We start from the raw sequence: 12,937 nt of genomic DNA, 5'->3' as shown, positions 1-12,937 counted from the left end.
CTCCCTCGCTACTCCTCCCTCTTGCTGGGTGTGGGGAGGAAGAGGGGAGGACAACCAAGGAAAGAAACAAGGCTGGATGTCCACGGAGAGCAGATGATATCTGCACTTGGCACCAGCAGCCAAATTTCTGTTCTGTCCCTTTTGGGGGGGGGGTTATTTGGGGGGTGTCTGGTTGGAGGCCAGTTGTTGCTCTCATGTGAGCTGTTCCTGCTTTCGGTGAAAACATCTGGACCCTTGGCGTGCGCATGTATATTCTCACGCACACTTTCTCACTGTCGGCCCCCAACAAATGGTTTCTCTCCACCCAGCTCCCAAGCACTGCGTTCGGTGCGTGTCGAGTGGTTGGGGGTTCCTTTCGAAGGAAAAAGAGGAAGGCTTCTGCATGCTAGCCTCCTGGAGCTAGGCTGTCCTCACACCCCTTTGCAAAGAGGAAGAGATGAGGGTCAAGTTAAACACCACCCCTCCCCTACCACTGAACAGATCGACCCCTTGCAAGCAGAGAAACAGAGGCAGAAAGGGGTGTCTGTGTTTAACTTGACCCTTTCCCTGCATCTCTACCTGTGGTACATCTGCCTTGCACGCGGAAGGTCCCAGAATCAATCATCAGGTAGGGCTGGGAAGTGTCCCTGCCTGAAACCCTGGAGAGACGCTGCCAGTCAGTGTGGACAATATTGAGTTGGGTGGACTAAGAAGAAGGCAGATGTTCCTCGGAAGGGATGCAGCTCAGTGGTGGAGCATCTGCTTCCTACCAGGTGTGAAGGGAAAGGTAAAGGGACCCCTGACCATTAGGTCAGTCATGACTGACTCTGGGGTTGCGGCGCTCATCTCGCGTTATTGGCCGAGGGAGCCGGTGTACAGTTTCCGGGTCATGTGGCCAGCATGACTAAGCCGCTTCTGGCGAACCAGAGCAGCACACGGAAACGGCATGTACCTTCCTGCTGGAGCGGTACCTATTTATCTACTTGCACTTTGACGTGCTTTCGAACTGCGAGGTTAGCAAGAGCTGGGACCGAGCAACGGGAGCTCACCCCGTCAAACCGCCGACCTTCTGATCGGCAAGCCCTAGGCTCTGTGGTTTAACCCACAGCACCACCCGCATCCCCCTACCAGGTGTAGTCCTGATTAAAGATTGCTGTTTGTTCACCATCAGGAATGAAGCCTAAATGGACGTCCCAACAGCAACAACAACAACAACATGTGCCCATGAATTGCATCTGCGAAATGACTGTTGTGTTGGTGTTGACCCTTAAAGGGCTTCATAAGAACCTAGATCGGCTCTGCTGGATCAGGCCAATGGCCCATCTAGTCCCAGCATTCAGTTCTCCCAGTGGCGAACCAGTTGCCTCTTGGAAAGCCTGCAAGCAGGACCTGAGCACAACACCCTCCTCACCTGCAATGCCCAGCATACCACTGCCTCTTACAGCACAGGTAGACATTATCCACTGGGGAGTCAGGATAGAGTTGGAAGGGACCCTAAGAATCATCTCATCCAACCCCCTGCAATGCAGGAATATGCAGCTGTCTCCTATGGGGATTGAACCTGCAACCTTGATGTTATCAGCACCATGATCAAACCAGCTGAGCTATCCAACCTGACTAGGACCTGGGAGACCAGGGTTCAAACCTTCATTTCATCCACAAAGTTCACTGGGTGTTACTTTAGGACAGTCTCTGTGTCCTCGCAGCCTAACCTACCTCAAAGGGTTGTCATGGAGATTAAATGAAGAGAGAGGCAGGATACAGATTAGATAGATAAGATAGACAGATAGATAGATGTGGAGAATGAATCTTTCTTCTTCTTCTTAAACGCACACACGTGGAATTAGGGTGGAATTAGCATTACTCAGTGTGGAAGGCGAAGGGGGAGAAAAAGAAGCTGGCAGCTAGAGAATTGTTGGCATCTGGCGTTCTGCAGGGCACCCACTGGCATCCTGCCAACCTCCCCCACCTTGGCAAAGATCCGCCGCTTGCCGAGTCTTTCATTCTTCTCTCCCTTCCCCGTCCACTTCCTAGGGAGCTTGGCTGCTAGAGAGCCTGGCAACAGGGGTATATTCCACCCTCTAAGCCGCTCCCATCACTTGCCAGGCAGTAATGAGGTCGTGGGCGTTTGGGGTGGGGGCAAGGCTTAGTCAGTCCTTTCCCTTAATTATTATTTTCGCAGGAATGCCCACCAGTGGTGACTCTTCCCTGGCACCCAGCATCGCAAACGGTTCGGAGACTGGCACACACGATCTCGCATCTTAGGGGTGTTTTCTTTTTTGTCTTCTTCAACTGAAGGTTAACTTTTGCCTGTGGCAACAGGTCTTTTTTTTGGTGGGTGGGTGGGGGAGGTTTTTAGGGGACGGGTGAAAAGAGCAGAAACACAGTCCCCTGTCAAAACGGAAATGGGCTGAGGGCAGCAGGCGGAGGTCGCCTGCCTCGTGCTCCGCTCGCCAGAGGCCTCTCCTGCCAATCGGAGGCAGACTCGTCCTGAGTCATCTGTCGCCGGGCAATGCCACCTCTCTTTGTGGCAGAGGTTTTGTGACAGGAAGGTCTGACCAATGAACGCTACCCAATTGGGGCTAGGGAACCGATGGGCCATGAGTGGTTGTCGGAGAAGAGGGGCTAAATCTGGATAAACACAAATGTCAGCCAGCACTGAGAAGAGTCAGGTATAATCAGAGTCCCAACTCCCATCAGCCCCAGACGGCACAGCCAATAGACAGGGATGATGGGAGTTGTAGTTAAATGAATATTCCTGGATCCCAACTCCCATTAGCCCCAGACAGCATAGCCAACAGACAGGGATGATGGGAGTTGTAGTTCATCGAATATTCCTGGATCCCAACTCCCATCAGCCCCCAGCCGGACACACACGAGGCACCTCCCTGAGGCACCTCCCCTACATATCTGTGCGCGACTCGCGAGCTCACCTCTCACACACACGCACCGTCCAGGCAGCAATGATCCACAAGGAGATGCTGAAGACCAGGAGGACAGTCCCGGGGCAGATGGTCATGAGGGTCTTCATAACAAAGCGGGTGTTGAAGTTGATCTTGTTGAGGGCCCCGATGCTGCGGGACGAAGCGTCCGTGAAGAGTTTGCTGTGCAAGAGCATGACCCGGGCGATCAAGTAGAGACGCAGGAACATGGGGATGGAGAGGATTATGTCCACGTCCGCCTCCGCCCGCGAAGGCGTGTACGAGAAGGCCAGCCGGGCCGTCCAAAAAAACTTGTACTCCCCGGGGATGGGGTGAATGGCGCACACCAGCATCTCCAGGCTGATGTAGAGGATACGTTCGTAGGTCATGGCGATCCGCCAGTCGTCGGCACCATTGTCGATCACGAAGAGCTGGCAGGGCGGGGAGGGAAGGGAGAAAACGGCAAGGGTTAGAAGAGATGGGTGGGCAGGGCTGGCAGCAGAATGTCGTCGCAGTGTGGGGAATTCCTGTAAAAGGATGTCTGCCAGTCACCCAACCGTGCCCCCCTCCACGATACTCCATTCCGTCCTGCCCCAGTTTCTCCCCAGCAGATGCTTAACATTGAATGGACATTGAGCATGATGAATCCTCGCTGAGTTTAGGATTTTATTTCTCGAAATGTTTTTTTCATCTCTTTTTTCTTTTTTGGTTCTTCGGGGGGATTCCCTCAAGATGTGCCAATTCCTTCCTTTTGTGATTGGATAGGTTCAAGCAGTGCTTTTTTTCTCAGGGGAACGCAGAGGTAAGCATTCTCGCCTAAACATTTTGTGAATCTTTGTACTTTTGTCCATTTGCTGTGTTTATTTCTCCCGATTTGAACTATAAAATGGTGATTTTCTTGAGTCAAAATGAGAGTACCCCTAAACATTTTTTAAGAAAAAAAGCACTGGGGTCAAGCATAAGTGACCTTAACTTACTGAATAATTATTGTTATTAGTTACAGGTAGGTAGCCGTGTTAGTCTGACGGAGTCAAAACAAAATTTTAAAAATCCTTCCAGTAGCACCTTAGAGACCAACTAAGTTTGTCATAGGTATGAGCTTTCGTGTGCATGCACACTTCTTCAGATACCAATTATTGTTATTGTTATTGTTATTTACACCATTTCTATACTGCCACATATACATATACATGTACATACACATACACACACTGCTTTTTTCTTAAAAAATGTTTAGGAGTACTCTCATTTCCTACTCATATTGAAATACTGCCCCTCAATGAGGCCAAACTTAGATTCACAAAATGTTTAGGGGCATGCATACCCCCGTGTACCCCCAGAAAAAAGCACTTTGTGTGTGTGTGTGTGTGTAAATCTAAGCAATGTACCAAGCAACAACAGACAACTGAAACAACAAGTATTAAAAATAGTTAGCTTATAAAAATGTTACATTACTACAAAATTACTAATAACACTTATGGTGCTGGAGGAGACTCTTGAGAGTCCCATGGACTGCAATAAGATCAAACCTATCTATTCTGAAGGAAATCAGCCCTGAGTGCTCCCTGGGAGGACAGATCCTGAAGCTGAGGCTCCAATACTTTGGTCACCTCATGAGAAGAGAAGACTCCCTGGAAAAGACCCTGATGTTGGGAAAGATGGAGGGCACAGGGAGATGGGGACGACAGAGGACGAGCTGGTTGGACAGTGTTCTCGAAGCTACGAACATGAGTCTGACCAAACTGCGGGAGGCAGTGGAAGACAGGAGTGCCTGGCGTGCTCTGGTCCATGGGGTCACAAAGAGTCGGATACGACTAAACAACAACAACAAATAAACCAATATTCAGTTGACGACTTTGGACGCACCTTCCCTCTCAACCTCCTGGCTGTCACTCATAGTCCCCCCCCCCTACAGAAGTCTCACAGAGAGAAGGAGGGCTGACGTCACTGTCTCTCACTCTAGGCTTGCTTTTTGTAGGCAGGCCCAAGGTTTGGAGCATCTTCAAGACTGCCCATAGCTGTGTCCCATTCAGCAGGCCATTCAGCACAGCCCACACCCAGTTCCAAGTACCAAAGTTTGGTGTGTTTCCTAGCGGATACTGAAGAAGATGGAAAGGAAAGACACCCTTTCCAAACTCACAGTTCTCTCTCCGGCCTCTGCCCCCTTCTTCTTCAGCTCAATAGTCTCTACTTCCTGGAGACATCAGGCCAGGGGACCAGTGCGAAAAACAGGATGCAGGTCCAGAGGCGGAGGCGGCTCGATTCAAGTGGGCTCTTAGGCAACCTTTGTCCCCACAGAGCAGGGAGGATGCCCGCTGGCCGATAAGGTGAAGATCTTCCATTGTGTGTTATAGGAAACCAATGCTTATTTACAACCTGCATTTCTCACAAATCATCATGCTAATACACCTGTAGGAAATATTCCCCATTGGGGAAGGGGGGGGGGGGAAGTGTCAAGATTTCCTGCAGGTGTAGTAATGGGACTGTGTGTGAGAAACGCAGACTATTATTTCCCACCCTCCGCCATCATCCAGCCCCGATCGTGACCAAGAGGCGCGTCTGGGCTCCCCGCTTGGAAAGTTTTCATGCCTGCCTATCTGAAAGGCAGCTGTAGTCTATTTAAAGGGAGCCAGGGGCCTTGGGCCAACCGCCAGCCACCAACTCGGCCCTTCCTGCCTGGGGCTCCATTACATACACACAGAAACCCACAGGGGGGGGGGAATGCCGTTGATTTCTCTTTACATCCGTCTTCCCTCTAGCCCAAACAACAACAGAACTATTTCTCGGAGACGGGCTCTCTCCTACCCCACCCAATAACACGTGAGCGTTGCCACCGGGTTGCCATGGCAATCCCATCCTAAATCCAGAGGTACCTAATTAGTCTTCCCTGATGCTAAGTTGGCAGCAGGGGAAGAAAGGGGGAGGGAGGAGCAGAGTGGAAGGACACATCCACAACATTCATTTAAAGCACTATGATACCTCTTTAAACACTCATGGCTTCCCCCAAAGGATTCTGGGAGCTGTAGTTTAAGGGTGCTGAGAAATGTTTAGGAAACACCCCCCCCCCCCGTTCCTCTCCTAGAGCTACAGTCATCAGAGAGGCTATATCATCGCTTTTCTCTTTTTTCATCGCTTTTTCTGGGAATTAGGGCTCTCCTAACCTGAATGAACGCCAACTCCCAGAATTCTCTGGGGGCAGCCATGGCTGTTAAGGGTGCCGAAAGTTGTCAGGAGGCCCCAATAGCCCCCATCACAGAGCTATCACTTCCACAGTGGTTTAACAATTAGTCCCTCTTCACAGAGAACTCTGGGAAATGTAGTTCTGGGAGAGGAACGGGGCTTTTCTAACAGCTCTCTGCAAGCGTAACGAAAGGCAGCTTGTTTACAGGAGCATCACAGTGCTTTTAAAGTGTCTGGAGCAAACGCTGAACTATAATGCACATACATATTTTCTGGTTAGGTTAAAAGTTGCCTTCCAGGAAGGCCAGGTAGAGCTCTAGGCCCTCTCTCAAGGGTCGCTAAGGCTTTCTTCCTGAGCTGTGAGCTGCTTAGGCTCCCTGCCTTCCACCCCACCAGCCGCTACTGGCTCAAACTAAACAAGGACCTCAAATTCAGACTCGTACAACAACAAAAATATTGAGAACTTTCTGGACTCCTTTACGCTTGTTTATGAAAAGATTATCTAAGACATCTAGCTGCTGGAGATGTCACAGGGATAAAGATAGGTATTGATGAACAGGGAAAATAAAAAAAAGCAGCTCCCTTTAACAAATGGATTGAAGGTATGTACAAACTCACTACACATGAACAAGTTGCGGACAAGCGTAGACTTTCCACGGACAAATTCAGCGATTAATACCGTATTAGGTTAAGGTCTGCTTAACTACCGGTATGATAACATTTGGGGGGGGGGGGTAATGTATATATTCACCTTTCTCTGTGTGGGTCAAGTTAAGATTGATCTGTGAAAAAGGACTTTGTATTACTCCTCCCCTCCCCTCCCCACTCAGGGCCGGCTCTAGGGGGAGGCTGGGTGGCGCGGGGCTGCCAGGGGGGCTGCGCCCGCCCACCAGCCACGGCTAGAAACGGGGCAGGGCGGGGGCGCCAGAGCGATCTCCGCGCCACGGTGCCCGGGCGCCCGACATTCTTAAGACGGCCCTGTCCCCACTTCATATTTGTTTAGATTAGTTTGGTTTTATATTGTATGGGTTTTTTTTTTGAAAATCTGATTAAGGGGGGAAGACAATCGATAGAAAGATAGATAGATAGATAGATAGATAGATAGATAGATAGATAGATAGATAGATAGATAGATAGATAATACAGAGGAGGGACTACCGAATGCAGCATAATGGAAGCCAATCAAATCAAGGACAATTGGGCACCCTCATGCCCACATCAGCAACCTCCCCCCCCCTCTCGTTGCATAAATAAAAACAAGCAGCATAAATAAATACACACCACACTCCATGCCAGAAGCTCAACTGCCTGGCTTTCCCAACCACAAACACTCCGTTTTTTAAGTCTCTCTTGGGGCTGTGGTAGGATTGCATTGCAATTCAGAGAGGAAACCCATTTGGAATTGCCCAGAGTGAAATGCTAATTAATGAAAGAGTGAAAGGGGGGGAGGGAGGGGGGAGAGTGCCATCGTGCATACCATAGCGAGGATTCCCTTGCCTATTAAGGAGCTTTAACTCAGGCAGGTGTTAACTCCAGAATCCGCCACTCATTGCCAGGGACAGCTCACCCCAGAAATATATACCGCTAAGTAGCAGTTACTGAAAATGACAAGTAGAGAGAACACTATCGCACTCGGGTCCTGTTTGTGGGCTTCGCACAGGAGCATCTGCTTGGCCACTGGGAGAAGAGGATGCTGAACTAGGCGGGCCTTTGGCCTGAGATTATCAAGGAAATATCATAGAATCGTAGAGTCGGAAGGGACCACGAGGGTCATCTAGTCCAACCCTCTGCAACACAGGAATATTTTGCCTAACACCTGATCCAGCAGGGCTCTTTCGATGTTCTTAATGTTTATACTAAATCAATTGGGTGGGAGGAGAGGGTCCCGATCCCACACACTTTACATGCAGCGCTAACAACAAACAGTTCCGAGGTTTAACTTCAATTTTCAGCTTTGGCCCCAATTAAATCCTGCATACTCTGACTGAGGCCCAGGGCTCCTATGTGTGCCCCCCCCTTCTGCTGGGAGCCAAAACTCAACCCAGACTAACCCCACCCTCTCTCAAACGAACCCAGTCACCAAACAACCCACTTGACTTTTATTCATTCATTTCATAAAATTAATATGCCACTTGATTGTGTGTGGTTTTTTAAAAAAAAAAACAACAACAACCCCAAAGTGGTTTACAATCAGTGCTGTACAATGAAATTATCAGTAAACATTTAAAAACAACAGTTGAAAACCCTTTTTAAAAGTCAACAATGAGCAGATGAAAACCTGTATCTCCATGCTCTACACGTCTGGATAGGCTTTTGCTTTTTTTAAAAAACGCTTTTAGTAGGTGCCAGAAAGAGTACAGCCTGGTGTCAATAGGCAGGGAGTTCCAAAGTGCAGGTGTAGCCACACTGAAAGATCAACTGCTTACAAACATGGAACACATTCCTTGCACGAGCAAAACGGGACTTTGGAGAAGATATAGTGTCTGAAGTTGGGAGTATGGTTATTCACATTGTTTTGCAATATAAACAACCTTTTTGGTTCTATCAAATACCTTTCAATCCCAAAAGGCTGTATTTAATTCTACTGAACTTTGGTGAGATTAAGCTCAACCTAACAACGAGGTAACTTTGTATTGTTATGTATTTTGCGATTTTGTATTGTTATTTTACATTGTGAACTGCCCTGAGACTTGTCGGTATACAAATTTAATCAACAGCTACATACAACAACAACACCAGTTCTGCAGTTTGGAGAGGTCCAGCAAGCATAGAGGGGGTTAGGCAACCTTGCAGACTTTTAAGGACTCACCTCCTTTCCAAAGCCAATCCTTGGCTTTGTGCAAAGCCCAGAGTCTGGAAACACACAACCTCCCAGCCCAGCCCTTGAAGACAGATAAAAGTAACTGTCTGAGCAGGATTCATAGAAGTTGGCAAAGAAGCCAAGATGAAATTGCTTCTCGCAGTGGACATCTGTCACCAGAAACTTCCCTAGTGCAAACTAACACATCTTAAAAGGTAGCAGCACAGTTCATACATAGGAAGCTGCCTTATAATGACACAGACCCTTGACCCACCTAGCTTAGTGTTGTCTACACTGACAGGCAGAGGTTCTTCATCATTTCAGGCAGGGGGCATTCCCAGACGTCCCTGGAGATGCTGGGGATTGAACCTGGGGCCTTCTGTATGCAAGGCAGATCCTCTACCACTGAGCTATACCCATTCTGCAACAATAAAAAGATCTGGAGGTGGGAAAAATCGTTTGCGGGGGAGGGGGGAAAACCAATGAGCACAGAATGCTAAATGTTGGGGAGGTCAAGAATGGAAAACCAGAGAGAGGAGGAACAGAGCTGCTGAACAGAATGCGGCAACATTTTGTTGCTGACTTGTAAATACACAGCCATTCATCACCCCTCCCGGCCTTCCCATATTTCCTCCACCAACTTTCTATACCAATAATTTCAGGTTCGGGAACACGAGCGGCATCGCTACGCCATGGGCATTTTTGCAGAGTGCCAGAATGCAATCACATGTCTGAATTGGAACAAAGCTCTCTTGCCTCCTCTCCCCCAGAGGCTTGACCTTTACCTGAGACACATCAATAACATCTGCATCACCTGGAGCCAAGCAGGGAGGAGCCCCTGGGGAGAAATTCCACCTGCATTTCGGCAACCTCCACACCATCCACCAAAGCCTGGACCAGTCTACAAAGCAGGTTCCTTTTTGGATAGATAGCACAGAGCATTGGTGCAATGGCCGTAAAAACACATTAAAACACACACACACACACACACACACACACACACACACACACACCAGTGTTCACACATTAACTACAGCAGACAGAAGCTCAAGTGATCTACACCAGTTCAACGAGAGGCTCTTCCAACTTCCAAGCGTCTAACCCAGTGCTTCCCAAACTTGGGTCTCCAGCTGTTTTTTCAGACTACAATTCCCATCATCCCTGACCACTGGTCTTGCTAGCTAGGGATGATGGGAGTTGTAGTCCAAAAACAGCTTGGAACCCAAGTTTGTGAAATACTGGTCTAACCATGTATTTACTTGATTTATATCCCAACATTCCTCTGGGGAGCATGGGTTCAACCCCTCCCTTCCCATTTTATGTTGTGAACTGCCTTGAGACTGTTTGGAGACCGAGCAATAGAATTTTGGGGGATCCTAAAGAGCTGCTGCTTTCCCCTCCTCTTAGGTTTCCCATTTCCTGCTTCTGTCTTATTTACTAGTCCTTGTTTGCCCCTCCTTTCTCCCTAGCAACCAGGAAGCATTTTCCAGTAAGGGGGGGGGGTCATCTGGAATCAGGTAAATCCATAGAAATAGGAAGTTACTTTCTGAAAATACTACTATACAATAAAGGTAGTAAAATGATTTTTTTATTTAAAAATCCCCCTCGCTCACCAAAAAGAAATGTGAAAACTTTACAAAGAGGCTCTTTCTGTGCAGGAGCTAAACACCAGGCACTGTTTTAAGAAACGTGGTGTTACAAAGGTCTGGCATGTCTACTCAGAAGTCTCTTTGTGCTCCCAGGTAAGCAGGTACAGGATGACAACTGAGGCTTTGGTTGGCACTGCGGGGGAAATGGGGCTCTTGTGCTATATAGCAGGCAGAAATTCAACAGGTTAAGTCTCTTCTGGCACAATTATGGGGAATCGAGCCAGGATCCTCCTGCTTAGTGCTCTGGTGGTTTTGCTGTTTATTTTCCTTGTATTCCTTTCTATTCCATAAAGATGGTTAAAAAAAAATTGCCAGGCAGCATTGAGTTATGCCTTTTCATTTGTGGCTATGCATATTGTGGCTGGCTGCAGTAATTCAAAATGATTCCTGGGTTCAGGGAGGAAAAAATGTTTTCTAACCTGCAGCAGCAGCACACCAGTGACAGGTGATATAACAACCAAGATGGAACAGTGTTGAGAAAAGAAGAAAGGGTTTCAAACATGTTCATTTATGAACAACAACAAAATGAATAGATTAATTCCCCCCAACCACTTTACGTTTCTTTCTCTTTCCTGCTCTTTCGGTGGGAGGGTAGCCATTTTGCATTAGTCTCTCACCCCCAGCCTGATCTAAAAGGGCTCTTCTTATCTTTGTATGTCCTCTGAGTGCCCACAGTTCTTCCCCCAGCATCCACTATTCAGAGGTAGACTGCCTCTGAAAGGGGAGGCTCCATTCAGAATTCACTCTGGAATTCACCCCTGCAAGATAAATAATGGCGAACAACTTGGATAGCTTTAGCAGAAGATTACATGAGTTCATGGAAGAAGAGACTATTTTCTCTCTCCACTGTCCGAGGAACTGAAGTTAGAGTTGCTGTTGCACTCGGATCTTGTCCATTGTTGTTGTCGATGATGATGATGTTGGTGTTCTTGTTGATGTCCCAGGGCAGATTACAACAATTATATGGATATTATATAGCTCAGAAAAAGGACAAGAAAATGATCAAGGGGATGAAACAACTCCCCTCCGAGGAAAGATTGCAGCACTTGGAATTGCTTAGTTTTTTAGAGAGAAAATCTGAGCGAGAGGCGACACAAAAGCAATTTATGTACAGGTGAAACTCGGAAAATTAGAATATCGCCGGAAAGTGCATTTATTTCAGTAATGCAACTTAAAAGGTGAAACCAATATATGAGATAGATGCATGACATGCAAAGCAAGATATGTCAAGCCTTTATTTGTTGTGATTGTAATTATTTGTCGTTAGGCGGGTCAATTATAAATGGAATGGAATGAATGAAATGTAATAGCGATGTTTGTTTTTGTATTATTGTAACTATTTGTTTTATTACTGTGGAATTTCCAAAAGAAAACATTTGTAAAAATTAAAAGAAAAAAAAATAAGTTGCATTACTGAAATATATGCACTTTTCGACGATATTCTAATTTTCCGAGTTTCACCTGTAAATATGCATGGCGTCGAGGAAGGGGATGGAGGAAAGTATTTCTCCCTCTCTCATAAATAACCGTACAACATGGGGGCATCCAATGAACGTTGGAAGATTCAGGACAGATTAAAGGAAGTTCTTCATACAAGGCATAGTTGAACTTTGGAACTCCCAGCCACAAGAGGCAGGGATGGCCACCAATTTGGACGGCTTTAAAAGGGAATGAGGCAAATACGCAGAGAAGGCTATTCATGCCTGCTAACCACAAGGGCCAGGACCTCCCTATGTTCTCCCTCCACAGTCAGAGGCAGTAATGTTTCTGAATCCCAGTTGCTGGGAAACACAGTAGGGGTGAGCAGCTCCTGAACCCGGGTCCTGCTTGTGGGCTTCCTGATGAGGCATTAAGTTGGCCACTGGGAGAACAGGATGCTTGACAAGATGGGCCTTTGACGGTCAAAGTTTGACCTGATCCTTCTGGGCCATGGGTAGGCAAATTAAGGCCCAGGGGCCGGATCAGGCCCAATCGCCTTCTAAATCCGGCCCGGGAATCAGCGTGTTTTTACATGAGTAGAATGTGACCTAATATTTTAAATGCATCTCTGGGTTATTTGTGGGGCATAGGAATGCGTTAATCCCCCCCCAAAAAAAATATAGTCTGGCCCCCCACAAGGTCTGAGGGTCAGTGGACTGGCCCCCTGCTGAAAACGTTTGCTGACCCCTGTTCTGGGCTCTTCTTCTGAAATGCCCCCCTCTGACAGCATAGCATTCTGCGCTGCAATCTCTGGGCATCTTTTTCTTAAAAGGGGGGAATTGCCAACAAGGCAAATTCTCCTCCTTTTTCCTGGCTCCCACCAGTATCAAAAACGCCAAGCCAAGCCGTGTCTTGGGTTTCGGGGGCCTGAGAAAAACCGGGAAGGGAAGCTCAGCCTTGCAGAGCGGAAGAAAGCAGATGTTTCGCGC

General features: G+C 47.7%; 1 protein-coding gene across 3 annotated transcripts in view; it reads right to left on the bottom strand.

Moving 5' to 3' along the window:
- KCNN3 (potassium calcium-activated channel subfamily N member 3) overlaps positions 1–12,937 on the bottom strand; it is a 92,367-nt gene that overhangs the window by 53,473 nt on the left and 25,957 nt on the right. For 2 of the 3 annotated variants that reach the window (XM_060269989.1, XM_060269990.1), the window contains exon 3: positions 2,913–3,331. In XM_060269989.1, the coding sequence (XP_060125972.1) occupies positions 2,913–3,331 (419 nt within the window). Of the gene's footprint in view, positions 1–2,912; positions 3,332–12,937 lie in introns of those variants that run through there. The other variant, XM_035099031.2, reaches the window with a different exon arrangement.

Source organism: Zootoca vivipara, chromosome 17 (assembly GCF_963506605.1).
Source record: "Zootoca vivipara chromosome 17, rZooViv1.1, whole genome shotgun sequence".
Lineage (NCBI taxonomy): Eukaryota > Metazoa > Chordata > Lepidosauria > Squamata > Lacertidae > Zootoca > Zootoca vivipara.
Note: the sequence above shows the minus strand (reverse complement) of the source record. Positions and strands in the feature narration are given on the sequence as shown.